General features: G+C 47.0%; 1 protein-coding gene across 2 annotated transcripts in view; it reads left to right on the top strand.

Annotated features, from left to right (window-relative positions):
• The window catches only part of TTC28 (tetratricopeptide repeat domain 28), a 483,355-nt gene that overhangs the window by 451,279 nt on the left and 13,578 nt on the right, over nt 1–18,498 (top strand). For both annotated transcript variants that reach the window (XM_075012421.1, XM_075012420.1), the window contains 5 exons: nt 7,568–8,288; nt 10,416–10,540; nt 11,543–11,774; nt 12,223–12,299; nt 16,916–17,045. In XM_075012421.1, the coding sequence (XP_074868522.1) occupies nt 7,568–8,288; nt 10,416–10,540; nt 11,543–11,774; nt 12,223–12,299; nt 16,916–17,045 (1,285 nt within the window). The remainder of the gene's footprint in view (nt 1–7,567; nt 8,289–10,415; nt 10,541–11,542; nt 11,775–12,222; nt 12,300–16,915; nt 17,046–18,498) is intronic.

The following is an 18,498-nucleotide window of genomic DNA, read 5'->3' as shown; positions in this document are numbered from 1 at the left end:
TCCTGCCCATCAGTTCTCTCAGGGAGTCAAAGTCTGCTCTTCTGAAATCAAGGGTCTGTATTTTACTGCTCACCTTTCTTCCTTTTGTTAGGATCCTGAAATCTGCCATCTCATGATTGCTGCAGCCCTATCACCGAGGTTCCCATCCCCTCCATATTGATTCTACAGCACTGACAAAGAAGCTGCATTTTGAGAAACCTCTTTAAATGCAATCCACCTTGGTGCTTGACCTGGTGCCTTCAAAACATCAGAACTCTTGAGTCAAGAAGAAACCCTCTTCATATACCAATCATTCTTTGGTACTGTATCCAACTGACATACTTCTGAGGATCCCTTTCCTACACTGCCTAGTACTGTCCAAACCCTGTTCCTCGTGGTTGTCCAAAGCCTGGAAGAGCACAAATCACTGCTGTTGACTGGTACTGAGAGAGTCTCCACATGCAGCCCTCATTTTACAGACCCTACTTACCCTCTGCCTAGCAGGGTCCCCACACACTCTTTGAAAATTCTGAGAAACTTTTCCAGTAGATACCCCATGACTTCCCCTAGTGCTGCCTCAGAAACCAGCAGCTATTAAATGTGTGCTGATAAAGGTGCAAGCGCCTCCTGGGTGTCCAGCACTGACGTGGTCTCTTGTACCGGCACTTTCTGCCCCTCTGCTGGACATGAGGAATGACATCTCCTCTCTCCAGTGTCTATAGTAGGATCTTCTGTCTCACTCCCTGGAAGTCCAACTTGAGAGAACTCCCAGAAGGTAGTTTATCCGGAGATCCTGGCAAAGACAATGTTGGGGTCTTCACCTTTTCCTTTATGCCCCACCTACAGGGATGAGTTCTACTAGGTCCCATATCATAAAAATATATGAAGAGCAACAACCAGCTTCCTCAACCCTTGCCCCTCTGGTGCACCTCACAAAGCAGGAGGAATCATCTGAGGAGGAAAAACACCTCCCTCCCAGAAGTCGTCCTCTCACCAAATGGAGGTGAAGACCATGTCTCCTCTACCATCTGACCCTGATGGTTTCAAGGCCTTTCAAGAACTGAAGAAATAGACAGTGGGCTGTGTTCAGTTTACAAATTCTGTTGGAGAAGGTACAGGAATGGCAAAACACTCCTCAGTGGCCATTTAGGAGACATTTGCCCCAGCCTTTTCCATCAATGACACTGTTTGCTCTAGTATGCCTGGTGTGGCAAATTCCAGCTATATCCTGCTTTCATGCAAATGGGCTTACAAACAATACTGTGTTCTACCCTGGAGCTCAGAATACTTTTTTCTCACAGGCTATGTACAACAATCTGGTTATGGAGGTTGCAAACAAGAGGAACAGACAGCACAGATTCCATTCAGCAACCTATGACGAAGAGCTAACGTGACTAGACTGTTTGGACTGCAAGAGCTACTCCTTGGCTTCTTTGCAATTCAGAGCAACCAGTTACCAAGTACTAATGTCAAAGTGTGTCTTCCTAAATTATTCTGCACTCCCAGTAGTAGTAGCAGGCATCCTTCAGTCTGCATAGACTATGGATCATGCCCTTTATAGTTTCAATTTGAGGACTTCATTTACAGCGTCTATTGTGACTATGAAGACCCACATGAGAGTGACAGTCCTTGCTGCATCTCTTGCAGATGTGGTGGGTGTATGGCAAGTCCTTAGTGTGCTTTCTGTGCGCTCACTTCTCCTCTGCTAGCTGTCTGATCCTCATCTCGCCCTTCTGAAGGCCCTTGTGTAACCCCTGCCTCCATCTGCTGTGGTCGTCTGCTAGTTCTTCCCAGTTGCCCAGCTCGATGTCTACCTCTCTGAGGTCTCTCTTGCAGACATCTTTGTAGCGCAACTGGGGGCGTCCGGGAGGTCTTTTGCCAGAGGCTAGCTCACCATACAGGACGCCTTTTGGAATCCTTCCATCATTCATCCTGTAGACGTGGCCAAGCCAGCGGAGCCGACGCTGCCTGAGGAGGGTGTGCATGGTTGGGATTCCAGCTTGCTCGAGGATGGCGGTGTTGGTCACTCTGTCCTTCCATGATATTCCAAGGATGCGCCTGAGGCAGCGCAAGTGGAAGACGTTCAGCCTCTTTTCCTGGTGGGCGTACAGGGTCCAAGTCTCGCTGCCATAAAGGAGGGTGCTGAGGATGCAGGCTCTATTGAATACTTGCCTCAAGATCACATGGCTATGGAAGTATTAGTTTTGCACAGAGCTTCACAGATGAATTCCTCTGGCCTTCCCCAAGAGGTACAAAATACTGTCAAAGAACTCCCGTTTGTGGAAGCCATGTTGCTTAGTGATGCCACAGATGACCTCTCCATTCTCTCAAAGACTTTCAGGTGACACTATGATCTCTGGGCTTTTACACATCTGTGACATAAAGAAAACAGCTGCAGGTCTCTGATAGCTTAGTGCTGGTATGCCTAACACCCTGTTATGGGGACGCATGTGGCCCTATCGCTTGTTTTTGTGGCCCCCAACTAGATGTTAATGAAACATCTAAGTGTGGCCTGCACAGGCACTCATGGGCAGCTGGAGAGCCCCCTGCCACTCATGCATGGAGAAACAGGCTCCCTGGGGTTTTGGCAGAGGCTATGACCTCCTGGAGTCCCTTCCAGCCCTATGATTCTGTGAGAACAGCATGCCTCCCCTGCCCACACCCCTTTCCCAGGCAGGCAGCAGAGCTTACAGGAGGCAGGGGTAGTCAATGAAAAGCAGTTGTGTGTGTTTTTTTCTCTGGGCTGAGCCCTGTCAATGGCCCCCACCTCCTCCCGTGCAAGGGAGGAGCAGGCATTGTGGTGTTTTCTTTTCTTTTGTCTTTCATTCTCTTTCTGGGAGCAGCCTGGAGCCAAACCCTCCCCCTGCAGCCCAGGAGCACTAGGGCACTTCTGGGGGAGGGGAGGGGAGGTTTCTCTTCCCTCCCCCCCAGCACTGCCTGCTCAGCTCCTGCATGCCAGAGAATGGTGTGTGACCATGCTAAGGGAGCCCAACTTGAACCCCACTCGGGCAAAGGTAGAGAGGGGTACCTGCCTGTGGCAGCTGCAGGTAGGGAGCCGCAGGGAGTGGAGCAAGGGGCAGAGGAGAGCAAGGCAGAGTTATGTGGGTGGGCATGCCGAGGAGGAGGGTGCAGTGCAAGCCTCAAGGGGACCAGGAGGTAGGGCATGGAGGGGGGCAGTGCAAGCTTCATGGGGCCTCCCTCCCTGCTTCTTCTATGGCCCACTGAAAGTGGGTGGGGGGAAGGGGAATCTCTATTAGGGGAGGGATTTCACTGTGTACCTACCCTATACAGAGGTGAGAGGGAAATACATAAAATCAGCCAAAGCATCATTCAGTCCTGGTCACCATGATTGATAAAGCAAACCCTGTACAATGGAAATGTTTCAACTTAAGTACACCTTTAGTGACGTAATATCAGGGATGTTCCACCAGCAAGCTGGTGGTGATCAGTTTCTCTCAGCCCTAATCTTCACTCTCTGAGTCTGAGTCTGTACAGCTCCATTCCGCGCAGATACCACTTCTTTAAATTAACTCTTTGCTGTTTTTCCTTCCAGCCACAAATCTCTAAGCCCATTCATTCATTCATTCATTCATTCATGTTGGTAACTCATGGCTTTCCTGTGTGGTAGGTTATCCTCATTTTTAGAGAAAATGAAACTGGCAGCATAGAGCGTGCAGAGGTAGCCACAGAATGGAGGTGTCCTGACACCTGGCTTTGCATGTTCACTGCAAAACCATCTATCCCTTCTTTCTTAGAGATCTTTTGACTTTTCTGATTTGGAGTTTCTTCCCAGTCTGCTTTCATCATCAGTGTTTCTAGCTCTTACTTTCCTTACTGCTAGGTGTGTCTTTTCTCAAATGTTATGAACTATTAATACAATTATAAAACAATAAAATTCAGATTAATTATTAAATTCTCAATTAAAATTATAGTGTTATATTCCAACATGACCTGAAAAAATACTGTAAAATGTACCTAAACATAATCTATAATAATAAATAATGATGACTTTCCAATAGAAATACATTTTCTTTGGTGACCCTGAAAGCCATCAGTTTTTGTCTCTGTGGTCCTCAGTAGGCTTTGAGTTTGACATGCCTGGTTAAGTGAGTTCACTGAGTAAACTATCCACTCAGGTGATTGGCTGAAACCTTTAGGAAGAGACCTAGACAAGGCCCTCCTTTACAGCAATCTCCCAACCAGCCACATCCTCAAAATGTCAGTGTTGACACACTGGTCAAGGGTCACAAACTACTTTACACCTCCGATTCTATGTTGCACCTCCCCTTCCTACACACATATGGGGACTGTCTTTCACATTTTTATCCCTTCCGGGGAGCTCATTAACTCAGACAGATGGATTCCGATGGTGATTTTGACAGGCTTTTCCATTCAGTTCACCATATCTCCTTCATGCCCCACCCTATCCTCTTTCTTCTACACCTTCGACAAGCACAGCCAGTACAAAGAAGTGTCAGATCCTGAGAAGGTACTTGATGCTCTCAGTTGCTGGGAAGAACCACAAAAGGCATTCTGGTCCTGCATACCCTCTCATGAAGGTCATCACTACAGGCACCTTCCTGACAGACTGGGATACACACTTCCGGACCCTCACAGCCCACAGAAAATGGACCCCCAGGAGACTGTCCTCCATAGCAACATAACAAGGTTGAGAACACTTTATGCTTGCACCTAGGGCTATGAAATGATTAAAAAAAAAGTGCAGTTAATCACAATTTTAATTCAACTGTTAAACAGTAATATTTTGGATGTTTTTCTACATTTTCAAATATATTGATTTCAATTACAAGACAGAATACAAAGTGTACAGTTTTCACTTTATTGCTATTTATTACAAATATATGCACTGTAAAAGCAATAATAGAAATAATATTTTTCAGTTCACATCATCAAAGTACCCTGTGTGATCTCTTTATTGTGGAAGTGCAACTTGAAAATTGCACATAGAAATATTTTTGTATATAACTTCACTCAGAAGCAAAACAATGTAAAACTTTAGCACATATAAGTCAAACCATAAGGAGCATATGATTGTTTACCATGTATGGTATGTAAATACCTTGCAGTGCTATCTACAACACTGCCATGCAAATGTCAGGTCTTACTTCAGCTGACATTGTAAATAAGAAATAGACAGTATTATCTCCCAAAAATGGAAACAGACTTGTTTGTCTTTGCGATTGGCTTAACAAAAAGTCAGACTGAGTGGACTTGCATAAGGTGAACTGAAAAATACTATTTCTTTTGTCTATGTTTTTGGCAATACACATATTTATAACTAAAATATATAAAGTAAGAATTGTACACCGTTTTCTATGTTATAATTAAAATCAATATATTTGAAAATGTAGAAAAAATCCATAAATATTTATAAGCAACTTAAATTGGTATTCTATTTTTGTTTAATGGTACAGTTAAAACTGTAGATAATCACACTTTTTAAAATATGTTAATTTGTTTTCAGTTAACAATGTGCATTAAACTTGATTGACAACCCTATTTACAACACTACCAACCCTGTGTCAGGGGCAACCCAATCAGACTAAAGCTGGATAACAGAGCAGCAAAATACACCAATCATCAATGAGGAGCAAGATGCCAGTCCTCATGTGCCTAATCCATATAACTGTGGAAATCACATTCCTTATAGATCTCAGTGGTTTATCTGTTGGGACTACAGAGCGTAGTGGCTAATTCCCTCAGCGGACTTTTCAGCATTGACCATATGGCTGTAACCTGATAGATGCTCTAGTGATTCTTTGGTGTTGCATATTTGTTTACACTTCTCCTCCAACTCCCCTACTGCTCAAGATCTGGAACAAATTGAAACTAGAAATCAGTAGCCATCTTCCTAGCAGCATCCTGGCCAAGGTAGGTGTGGTTCTCAGAGGCGATCTGCCTGTCTCTGTGACTGCCTCTCCATCTTCCCCAACAGTGAATCTCCTCATGTAAATATTGAGATCACTCACCAAATCTTCTAGCACTTCACCTCAAGCTGTGGTTACTAAATGGCTTCTTGGTACAGAACATGGCTGCTCCTGGGAAGTGCAGATAACACTGCAGCATATCAGAAAAACTTAAAAAAAGGAAATTTACCTGCAGAAGTGGAAATGCTTCCAGGTTTGGTGCTGTCACTGATCTGTGTCTTCTCTTGAGCATTGTCTGACACATTCTTCATTACCATCGCAATTAAAAAACATCAGGATTTTCACTGAGTTCCATCAAAGTACACCTAGTTGCTAATCAAAGAGGTTTCAGTTTTCACTCACCCAACCACAGCAAAGTTTATCAAAGTCTTCACCTGGTTCTCTTCTGTCAAGGAACCAACTCCATTATGGGACCTCAACTTAGTCTTCAATGCCCTGGGGAACAAAAAATCTGAACTTATGTTTAATTGTTCTGTCATTCAGCTGTCCCTTAAGACTGCATTCCTCAGAGCCATCAGTGCAGTCAGGAGGGTAGGGGAGCTTGGAGATTTGATGGCTGACTCACCTTATACAGGATTTCATCATGACAGAGTGTTGATACTTGCTTCCCCCTACGAGAGTCATTGCTCATTCCACTAGGGCTCAATCTGTCACAGCAACCCTGCTGAAAAACATACTTGTCCAGATAGCTGAAGGGCAGCCACCTACTCTTGGGGTATGTTTCCCCAGCAGTGCGCTCTTGCCAGCTCTGGATGCAGTTACATGGCTTTTGGCAGGGTTCTTCTACCAGCTGAACCAAATCCACCTCCTTGCCCCCCACCCCACAAGGCAAAAGTACTGCTCAGAAGGCTCCTGTCATGGAGTACCCAGAGGGACATTACTCACAGATGGAGAGGTTACTTACCTTGTACAGCGATGGGAGTTCTTCAACATGTGTCCCCCTATGGGTGCTCCCCTGTGCCTTGGAGTCTGACTCCACTTCCATGCTTGAGCAGGGGTGGAAGTGGTGACAGGTTCACTACTCCCTCTGTCCCTGCAGATTGGGGCCCAAGAGTGTCTACTGTATGGACACTTCTGACCAAAATTTCCCATCAGGAGTGTACAGGTGTGCACATCATGACAGGGAACGCTAAAGCGGACACACATTTTTCAGAACTCCAGTAACTGTACATGGTAAGTGACCTTTTCTTCCTGTAGAATCCCCTTCCCAGAGTTCACCAATGCCAGACTAGAGAATTAACTGAACAGAGCAACTGGTCTGAGAAGGAAGCATGGGCTTATGGTTACGGCACATGGCTGGGAGTTGATATTTAGTTAACGTTGCTGGTTCTGCCACAAACCTCTGGAGGGACCTTGGATAAGTCACTTCCCCTCTCTGTGGATCCATTCACTCTCCCCGGAGAAGGAAGGAGTAATGCTGCCCCCCACCCCATGATGTTAGGAGTACAGCTTGGATAGAAGGTGATAAAGAAATGCAAGCTAGTGTTCTAATGCTAAAACCCCTTCCCTGTTACAGAACCCGGGCTGTGCTGGTCATCTCATACCTTCCTGTGGGGAGGTAGCATGCTTGCAGGGCCACTGCTTCAACAAACCGTTCTTTAACCCTTTTTTCCCCCCACCCCCTCTCTCTCCCTCTCTAGTCCCTCCTGAGGAAGAATGCTCCTGCTTACTCCAGTTCTACCTCAATGGCAGCTGTCATAGGAAATCCCAAACTCCCTGCAGCAGTGATGGACAGGTGGCTTTGGGGGCCTATGCCCTCTGCAGAAGAGGAGGCCTATATGGTATCTGAGTTACTTGGCTGCCAACCTCTGGTTGGCAACATGGCAACAAAAGAGAAAGTCATGAGTGCACTCACTCAGGCAGAGTGTGTCCATTTTGCAACTCATGTATCCTGGAAGCTGGCTGCCTTGGTCCTAACACCCAATGCTGAGAGCAACCCAGCCAGTAGCAAGAGCTCCTTGGGGAATCCCTACACAATTCCAGAATCCCTCCGGATGCAGGACGATGCCAGTGATGTGGAGAGTATCTCAGACTGTCCTCCTCTCCAGGAGTTCCTGCTCACAGCAGCTGATGTTCTGGATCTCCGGCTTCCTGTCAAATTAGTGGTTCTAGGCTCCTACCAAGAGTCCAACAGCAAAGTCATTGCTGATGGGGTTGTTGGCTTGACACGAGCATTCCTGGCTGCTGGGGCTCAGTGTGTTCTGGTGTCACTCTGGCCTGTTTCTGTGGCTGCTTCCAAAATGTTTGTGCATGCCTTCTATGCTTCCCTCCTGAATGGCGTGAAAGCCAGCGCAGCCCTCAGTGAGGCCATGAAAACCGTGCAGAGCAGCAAGCAGTTCTCCCATCCATCCAACTGGGCAGGTAGGAGGAGTCTCATTCCTGGGGCTGCTCTCATACATAAACAGGAAGGGGTTTGTAGGAGAAACATTTAGACCCATTTGTTTGTGTTGAGCAAGGAGCTGTGCTAGCAGTAGGGTGCAGGAGCAATACTGTGTGCCCTTGCAGTGGCCAGGAGCTGGGTATCAGACCTGATTCTAATCTAATGAGAGTTGCTGAATAGCTGATCAGTTGGAAATATTCATTCTTCAATGTATCCAATGCGGACACCCTGTGTTTGGCATAATTTCACGGGTGTGACGTGCACCTGTCTCATCAGGCAGGCTTAATCAGTAGGAAGTTCTGGTATGCCAAGGGCTTTGCAGGCAGGAAATTCCTTGGGATGCCCAGCAGATAGGACAAGATTCCATTTCTCCCTATCTATTACCGACTCAGACACATTAGTCCTATTGAGCTATGTCTGACGCAGAACTGTAGAAAGATTTGATTCCCATTGGCATAATGTTGATATGGGGGGTTTTCTTGAGTGGAACTAGAACAATTCACTGACGGGGATGTGTTAGTAATTCAGCATTCTAAAATTAAATGTACTACATACTTCAATGATGAGACCTAAAGGACTGAGATTAGTCCCCATGTGTTGTACCTTGGCGAGAGACTATGAGGACTAGTGTCCAGAACATCCCAGAATTCCAATGAGATGAGGCTTTTCCAGCATTTGTAAGAATACTGGCAGTATTCCCAGGACAACAGTATTTTCCTCTGAAACACAGTGTCGTTCAGTATATGTCTTCTGCACACCTGGGTTAGAGCATAGTGGCACTGGGACTGAAAGCAGATGTGTAAGCGTAGCCATGGTGAGGATGTGAACGTAACTTTTCTTAAAGAGGCGGCACCAGCAACAGCAGCAGGTGGAATCTCCACGAGACATTGGAAGATGTGGCCCTGCGCTCCCCTGGCGTGGGCGGTAGCTGCTGACGTACGTGGGAGTTCCGCAAGCAGAGCAGTGGGAGGAACAGCCCTGCCCACCCCAGTGCCAGCCAGGAGTGGTTTGATTTGTCAAAGGAGATTCAGAAAAGAGAGGCACTGGGGTTACTACCATAGCAACTAGAATTAACTACACAGCATATTTTTCTCAGCAAAAATCCTAGGTCTTGAAAGTTGAGCATGGGCCCCAAGCATGTCCCCAGTGTACCTAGCTGGGCTGAAGACTGGGAAACTGCAGTACACAGCATGCTAGTGCCGCTTGTCTTTTACCAGCAAGACAGGGAGCTCATGTGCTGTTTAATAATGTGAGGACCTGGGGTCATCTCACTGAGTCCAGGGTTAGCAGATGATCCAAGGAAAAAGGGGGAAGTGGAGCTTAGGGCAGAGACCAAAGTTCAGTTTATCCTTGTTTTCCCTGCTATGGGAGTTTGTCAGCTTGGCATGAAAGAAGAGAAATATGAATGGCTTTCCGAGGCAGATCCCTCACCAGAGGTGTAACGGAAATGATACCAGATGTGGACTCAGTGTCATTACCAGTAGTGGACAGGCAGGGAATGGCAAAATGGACATCTGTTCACAGGCACCTCCTCTGAATTCAGATGCAAAACCTCCATTCCCCATGCTTCCTGTCAGAGATGGGAATTACTACTTCAAACAGAAATAATGCCTCCCAGTACAGAAGAGCACATGCCCATCCCGCTGTAATGAACAGGGGAGGAAGGAAGAGTTGCTTGTACTGCCACTGTGGGAGTATGATATTTGCATGGTGCATAAGCCTGGGGCCTAGGCAGAGCGAGTGTCTCTCCCCAGACAGGGACTGCTCTCCCTTTTCAGGTCCTATTGTTTACGGACAGTATTTATTGAGTTCTGCTCCTGTAAGGGCAAGTCTCTCTGCATTACAACATTTTTCCAGATACGTGAACAGGAAAACAGAATTGATTTCATAAAAGGGGTGAGCAGAGAGCACTGAAAAAGCTCTTAGAAGTCAGGTCCCTGAGCCTGGGGGATGTGGAAGCAGCTGCTCTGGATTTTCCCTTCCCATATGTGGGCACATAACCCAGTAAGAGTCCATGAGCTATTCATTCTTGTTAGCTTGAGGGAGGCAGAGTATTTGTTTTCCTGGAACAAGAGGAGATTAAGAAGCTCTTCCTCTGACTCCTGCAGGCTTCATGCTCATTGGGAGTGATGTGAAGCTTAACAGCCCTTCCTCGCTAATTGGACAGGCCCTGACAGAGATTCTGCAGCATCCAGAGAGAGCACGGGATGCCCTGCGAGTCTTGTTACATCTGGTAAGCAAGAGGGAGGGGCCATAAGAATACCCCTTGCAGCCCCAGAAAGACCCTCGCAGTTTAGCTTTGGAGAGGGTGCAAGGCTCCTGCCTGCTGCCTAGAACGTTCCATCAAAATTTATGGACACCAAGTGTGAGCCCCTGCCTTGGAGCATGGCAGACACTGCCTCATAACTTCTGGAAGGTGATACCGTCTGTGGCAAGGTGTCTGAATTTTGATTGGGTGGGGAAGCATTTCAGGCAGAGATTCACTTTGCCAGCATGACCAATAAAACCCCTCCATCAGACACAGCTGGTTGTGTGGCTCTGTACTTTGAAAGGCAATTGTCACTAAGGTTAATTGTTTCTATGATACAATTGCTGTGAACTAGGCAAGAAGTAGGCAGGTAAGAAAGACGACACTGTAGAGCATGTCTCCTTGGTCACTAGTGTAGCAAGCACCTTCTCCGTATAGATTGTAAGGACGGTTGGCTTTGAGCCAAGAATTAACACTACAGTTTGGAATAGAGCAAAGGGTAAAGCAGCAAAGAACTCACTCTTTGGATCCCTCTCTTCTTGTGTCCCGATACTTCACAACACAGGACTTGCTGCTCAGTCGAAAGGTTTCACCAAAAAATACCATACTGAAATCCCACATGGCTTAACTCAGCAATTCGAGGGGACATACATGGCACTCCGCTAATGGGAAATCATCCCTTGAGGATAGGCTGGTAAACGGGCAGCTTCCCTCTCCCAATCACACGTGTAGCCTAGTTTTCCATGGCCCCCGTGTGCCCAAGCAGCTGCTGCAGGCTGCTGGACTTCTCATTTTACAGCTATCCATGACTTACTGGAGGCTTTAGTTCCAAAGGGGCCTTACCTCCTCCTGTCTGAGGCTGATTGCTGCCAAGTCCATTACTCAGCCTGCTCTTGGACCCTGTATGCCTTCCAGCTCCTGACACCGCAGAAAGGGTTAATGGTAAACTTCCTGCAGAATAAGCTAATGAAGTCTTTTGCCTTGGAGGTGGAGAAGTCCTTGCAGCGAATCCAGAATGGGCAGCACAATTCCATGTACACTTCTCAGCAGAGTGTGGAGAACAAAGTTGGCGGCATTCCAGGTTGGCAGGCACTGCTAACTGCTGTAGGGTTTCGACTTGACCCTCCCGCTAGTGGTCTTCCGGCTGCAGTGTTCTTCCCAACCTCCGACCCCGGAGAACGGCTACAGCAGTGCAGCACTACCCTCCAGTCCCTTCTAGGTAAGGAGCAGGCCCCAGGAGACTCTGGCAGCATCTGCATGAGCAGGCTTTTGTCTGTTTGCTGCCTCTTGGGATGCACTGTTCATCAGGTGTTCTGTGCTTTTACAGAGACTAATCACATCACGTAATGGGACATGAGGGTAAGACCAGTTCCTCCCAGCATAGCCCTAGAGCAGGCTTGGCCATATGAACAAGGCTGCCTCAGCCCCAGACCCCATGCATTTCCCTTTTGTCCCAGTGCCTCAGAATCCAGGGCATTATGATTCTTCTGGCCCTGCTCCCAGAGGGGGTTAACTCATCAGGTGCAAAGCTTGTAAAATCCTTCCTGCCCCTTTCCGGAACCATTGTGGGTGTGGGAAGCTGGGCCCAGGTGCCACGTTGGGATGGATTCTCTCTAAGAGGTGAGAGGCAGGTTTGTACAAACATGACGGTTTCTGGGTTTTTTCAGGTTTGCCTAACCCAGCACTTCAGGCACTGTGCAAGCTTATCACTGCTTCAGAGACAGGAGAGCAGCTGATCAACCGGGTGAGTAGGGTGGTGACACCCAGCCCCAGACCTCAAATCACTGTTCCCAGGACAAAGGAGTCCAGAACCACAAACTGCCTTGTATCGAGCAGAACAAGACACGGGGGCTTTTGTGTCTGAAGTTCAAGCACTGCTCTCTTGTCCGCTTGTATGAGCAAGTAAATACCTTGGCATGTTGGGGGCAGGCACATTGTGAGACATCAGAGGTCAGTGACAGAACAGAGTGTGTGTGATGTGCACCCAGCTGTGCTGTTTGGTACAGCTGATGAAGGTTGGACCCTAGCACTAACGGATGGAAAAGCTCGGTTAGGCCCAAGTCAGCCAATCACCGAAGAGCTTGTACTGAGCTGTTTTCTGTAGGATATTCACTAATGCTGCACGCAGAGTAGTTTCCTTGGACAATGCCTCTTGGACTTCTGTAGTAACTTGTTAACAACTCACAGCCTGTGAACAAGATGCCAGCCTTCATATCATCTGCTGTCATGTCGGCATGCACTGTTGCCCATAGCTGCATGACTGCCATTAATCCAGCCTGTCTTACTCTTCCACCCTGTCCATTCTGACCGCACTCTCTTTGTGCCCCTTGAACAGTTGGCATGCCTCAGGATGTTCCTCACTCTCCTGAGTGCATTCACACCAGATACTTTGTGCACCCCAAGAGGTGGGTGAGTGATGAATTGGGAACAGGCATGTGGTTCACATCCCCATAAGTTGCGTATTCACCCACCACCAATATAAGGTTTTCGGGGACATACTTCAATGGGCAGCGGGGACCAGTGCCTTCTCTGCCATGCGTTCCCATTTTAGAAAAGGGAGCTCCTATTGAGGTGAGAGGGCTTCCTCCTCAGGCTGAAAGTCCCTGTGCAGGAATCCTGCTGCTAGTGCAGCGGCTGTGGAGACATCCATTAAGAGGGGAGCCCAGAGTAAATGGAGCAGGTGCATTAAAAGACAGCAACCCAGTGTTTATAAAAATGTTGACATGACAGCCTCCTGCTTGCGTTCTGGCCTCAAACAAATCAGGAAAAAGTAGACCTCAGAAGGCTGCATGCAGCTAGCAAGAGATTTACTCTCCACTTCCCCCAATGCATTCTGTAGCAAATCTCTGAAGAGATGCTGCATTGTTTCTGCAAATCCTCTTGTGCAGACCATTCCCTTTGCACAGGAATTGCACTGCCTGGAAATAAAGGTTGTTCAGCTCTCTGCTTCAATCCATGCCACCCAGAAATTCAGGTAGTGAGCAACTATAGGTGGATTTGTTCCAAGGATAGAAAATCTTGGTTGAAAACACCCGTCAGGCCTGGTGTAGCCCTGCCTTGAGTGCAGCGTACTGGCCTGTATCTCCTGAGGTCCCTCACTGTCCTACCATTCTATAAAAACCAGAGGGGGGCATCTGGCAACCAAAATCCACTGACGCCATTGCCCTTTCCCAGCTCCAGCTTGTCCCTCTTCTATGGACAGATCAGGGCCTGTTCTGCAGAGTACTTCTGTTCTGGGACTTGTTCTGTTCAATATTTTCATCAGTAATTTATATACTGGCATAGAGAATACACTTAGTAAATTTGTAGATGATACTAAGCTGGGAGGGGTTGCAACTGCTTTGGAGGATAGGGTCAAAATTCAAAATGATCTGGACAAACTGGAGAAATGGTCTGAAGTAAACAGGATGAAGTTTAATAAGAACAAATGCAAAGTACTCTACTTGGGAAGGAGCAATCGGCTTCATACATACAGAATGGGAAGTGACTATTTAGGAAGGAGCACTGCAGAAAGGGATTTAGGGATCATAGTGGACCACAACTAAATATGAGCCAACAGTGTCATGCTGTTGCAAAAAAAAAAAAAAGCAAACATGATTCTGGGATGTATTAACAGGAGTGTTGAGAGCAAAACATGGGAAGTCATTTTTACACTCTACTCAGCACTTATTAGGCCTCAGTTGGAGTACTGTGTCCAGTTCTAGGCGCCACATTTCAAGAAAGAGGTGGAGAAGTTGGAGAAGGTGCAGAGAAGAGCACCAAGAATGAGTAAAGGTTTAGAAAACATGAGCTATGAGGGAAGACTGAAAAAACTGGGCTTATTTAGTTTAGAAAAGAGAAGATTTACAGGGAACATGTTAGCGCTTTACAAGTACCTAAAACAGTGTTACAAGGAGGAGGGAGGAAAAATTGTTCTCCTTAGTCTCTGATGATAGGACAAGAAATAATGAACTTAAATTGCAGCAAGGGAGGTTTAGGTTGGACATTGAGAAAAAACTTGCTAAGTGTCAGGGTGGTTAAACATTGGAATAAATTACATGTGGAATCTCCATCACTGGAGATATTAGGATCAGGTTAGACCAACATCTATCAGGGATGGTCTAGACAGTGCTTAGTCCTGCCATGAGGGCAGGAGACTGGACTCAATAACTTCTCAAAGTCCTGTCCAGTTCTAGTGTTCTATGATTCTATCCCTTTGCCTTAGGGACACCAGGCATTGCCCACAATTTTGCATGAATGTGAAAATGCAGCAGACAGTGTGCCCACAGTACTGGGGCTGATGATAGCCAGGGTCTTTGAAAGGCAAAGTCCAGATCCATACTGCCACCATCTGTACAGAAGGTGACCAGTTTGTAATGCTATTTCCCCAAACACCCTGTCTTGGTCAAGAACATTGGGTCCCAGGCTTGCTGTTTTGCTTAGGTCATATCTCAAACTTACCCCCCACCCGGGCTCAGCTGGGGCCATTTTCACTAGTACCTTGTGGTGCTGAGAACTGTGTGTCTCTGAATGGAGACACTGATCCTCTTTCTGGCGGGATTGTGAGGATAAGCTAAGCAGGAAACATTCATTTGTGTTAAGGAAACAATGGCTTCTACTTTGAACAGACCAGGATGACCTGGACTGCAAAACTGCCACTGGGTGACTGCTCCATCCAGTCTCCTACATGTTCAGAGCTGGCTTGAAACAAGCTGTTGAATGTGTGAGTTGCTCAGCTCCTCAGTTGGGCTGTTTAATAGTAACCACGCAGTTCCAGCATCTGAAGCAGCACCAACAATCCCCCTGGCACTGCTCTGTTCTCCTCTTTGAGCACCCAACAGGGCTTGGAGTTTGGCTTAATTGCCAGGCAGAGCTGCACCATTCTAGCATGCATTGTGGAGGAGCACCTCAAGAGGTAACAATTAGCTTTCAAGCCTGCTGTAATGCACCCTGATTTGTGTTCACTGCAGTATCAGAGGGGTGGAAAGTATTCCCCTGGAACAGCGAGGCAGTAAACCACTGAGCCTGCTCCCTTCTCAGGGCTGTTTATATTTTTTGTGTATGAGCCATAACCCGCATTTGCACATGCAGCAGGAAAGTAATGGAGTGTAGATTGCATCAAATGTCAGTAGCCACCCTGAATGGAAACAAGAGTACGGGTGTTTGTTCCCTCCTGCCAAAAGATGGGTCATTCTGGGCCTCATATGCCCAGTGGCAAGATTGGAGCTGCTTGTGAAGTGCCAATGCTGCTTATAACAGCTGAGGGACTTCTGGGTTCCAGCTGCCTGCACCTGCTTGTTTGTTCCCTTCACTGCGAGCCCTGTGCTCATTGTCCTTTCAGCTCTGTGCTGTGCATATTGCAGGAAGGGGCTGCCTTGTCATGTTTGCCTAGGGCCATACTCACTGTCTAATGCAGAATAACCCATGCTCGTTCTTTCTTTCCTTCTCTCTTATCTGCTGCCTGAAGGCTGTTAAAAATATGGTGGGAATGGTGAGTACCACACACACCAGGGAACATTACTTCTCTGCAGAGTTTAGCGCTGTGCTCTGGAAAACTCTTCAGCCCCATTTCCCTGGGTTACAATTTAATAGTCATCAAACGGTAGGCCTAGAATGTGCTTAATTACTGCTGCTAAGGAGACATGACCTTGTGGTGTTGGGCTTGTGCCGCAGGTGTTGTAGAGGTCAGACCAAGAGTTTTGGGGGGGGTTGGTCCTTCACCCACATCCCCAACCAGGCCTTTCCCTTTGTGTGAATTCAGTTCCACAGGGGTGCAAGTGGAGGGAACCCAACTCATGTTTGGCTGACCAAGTGCTTCCGTGCACCCCTGCCTGCCCCCCACCAGTGTTCCTGTCCCTTGGACTCATCTGACAAACTGCTACCTGGGAGGTCCTGGAAACATGAAGGAAACCTTGGGTTGTTTCACATGACAGACTTTGTCTCTGTTAGTGCAGGGGGGTGTTCCTGGTTTTGGCTTCACGCACACCTGGTCAAATGGCCCATTTATGGAATGGCCTTTAAGAGACCATGAACAGCCACGAAGCATCTCTTCCTTTTCTGTTCCATATTTTTTCTCCTGCAGTTTTTGTACGGTGATTTCTTTCTGCCCCTTTTTTCCCCTGGCAACAGCCCTAATTAACTTACCTCCTAGGCCTTCACATGTCCCTGCTGGAGTCTTCCTGGCACTAGTCTGGATGATTGTGCCAGAGCTGGACCTCTGACTTGGCGTTTCTTCTCGGGGATGGGCAGCACCTTGACTACAACGTATTAGCGATTATCCAGGGCAAGGGTGGTTGAGGGTTGACCCCACTGGCTGAGAATGGCAGCCAGGAGGTGAATAGGCTGGTATGGAAGGGCTGATGTACAATCTGTCATCCTCAGCTACATCAGGTCATGGTTCAACTCCAAGCAGGCGAGAAGGAGCAGGATTTCTCTTCTGCACCGATCCAGGTCTCCATCAGTGTCCAGCTCTGGAGGCTGCCTGGTTGCCATGAGTTTCTGGCAGCTTTAGGTAGGAATGTTTACTTGTTTTATTGCTGCTGGCTGGTGTGCCCATCTAATAGCTTACACTTCACAGGCACCTTCACTGTGTACCTCATTGAATGCTCATTACCTGCCCAGTGGTTCCTTCTCCAAATAGTGTGAGCAGATATTGTTCTCCTGCATACTTGCCACATGGAGAAACAACCTCCACCAACCCAACACCACCTCAGGCAGCAGGATCTGGGTTATATTGTCTTCAAGTGGCAAACTCTTTTCTGAGAGCAGCCAAGTTGTGCCTTGGCCCCACTTCCTGACAAGGATGTTTAAGGTAGATAATAAGAGGGTGCTGTTGCCTCGAAAATGGAAGGGAAAGAAGACAAAGATAAGGCATTTCCTCCCTATCTACACTCCAGCCTTACCTTTCCATGCATCAATGTCTTATTCATGCCTTCTTTGGTCTGCCCCAACCCTTCCCTGCGCTGAGCCCCAGGATATTACCTTCTCCATAGAACCACTGCTGCTACCAGTCCACTAAGCATGCAGCCAGTGAGCGATGGCTTGACGGGCACGTGGGCATAACTGGAACTGACTCTGTTTATTGCTAATGTGAGTATCTATAAAATAGAGCATATTTGTTTATTGCTGTTTCCTTCCACTTTTCCCAGGTAAGCTCGTCAGGGCAGAGACTGTGTCTTGCTATGTGTTTGTACAGAGCCAAGCACCTTAAGGCCCTAGCTGATATTGGGACATGGGGGCACTTATTGGAACCAAAATACTGAATACTAACAAGGCAGCTACAGCACACTAGCACCAAGGAGAAAGCACTGAGTGGGGTACCGCAAGCTCCTGCTGTCTGTTTGATCTGCAGAGATTATGCTAGGGTTGTCAAGTGATTTAGAAAAATGACTCATGATTAATCATGCTCTTAAACAATAATAGAATGACGATTTATACATTTCCAAATATTTTTGTATCCATTACAGCACAGAATACAAGTGTACAATGCTCACTTTATATTTGATTACAAATATTCACACTGTAAAAACAAACTAGTATTTTTCCATTTTCCCACATACCAAGTACTGTAGCACAGTCTCTTTATCATGACAGTTCTACAGATGTAGAATTATGTGCAAAAATTAACTGCATTCAAAAATAATAGAGCATGAAGTCCACTGAGTCCTACTACTTCTTCAGTCAGTCACTCAGACACACAAGTTTGTTTCCGTTTGCAGGAGATAATGTTTCCCACTTTTTCATAGAACCATAGAATTCTAGGGCTGGAAAGGACCTCAGATGACATTAAGTAGGTCAGGTAGATACATTGGAGGGTAGGGAAAGGGGCTAGCGACCTAGACAAATTGGGGGATTGGGCCGAAAAAATTTGATGAGATTCAACAAGGAGAAGTGCAGAGTCCTGTACCTGGGATGGAAGAATCCCAAGTACTTTTACAGGTGGGGGACTGAATGGCTAAGTAGTA

Source organism: Carettochelys insculpta, chromosome 18 (genome assembly GCF_033958435.1).
Source record: "Carettochelys insculpta isolate YL-2023 chromosome 18, ASM3395843v1, whole genome shotgun sequence".
Taxonomy (NCBI): domain Eukaryota; kingdom Metazoa; phylum Chordata; order Testudines; family Carettochelyidae; genus Carettochelys; species Carettochelys insculpta.
Note: the sequence above shows the minus strand (reverse complement) of the source record. Positions and strands in the feature narration are given on the sequence as shown.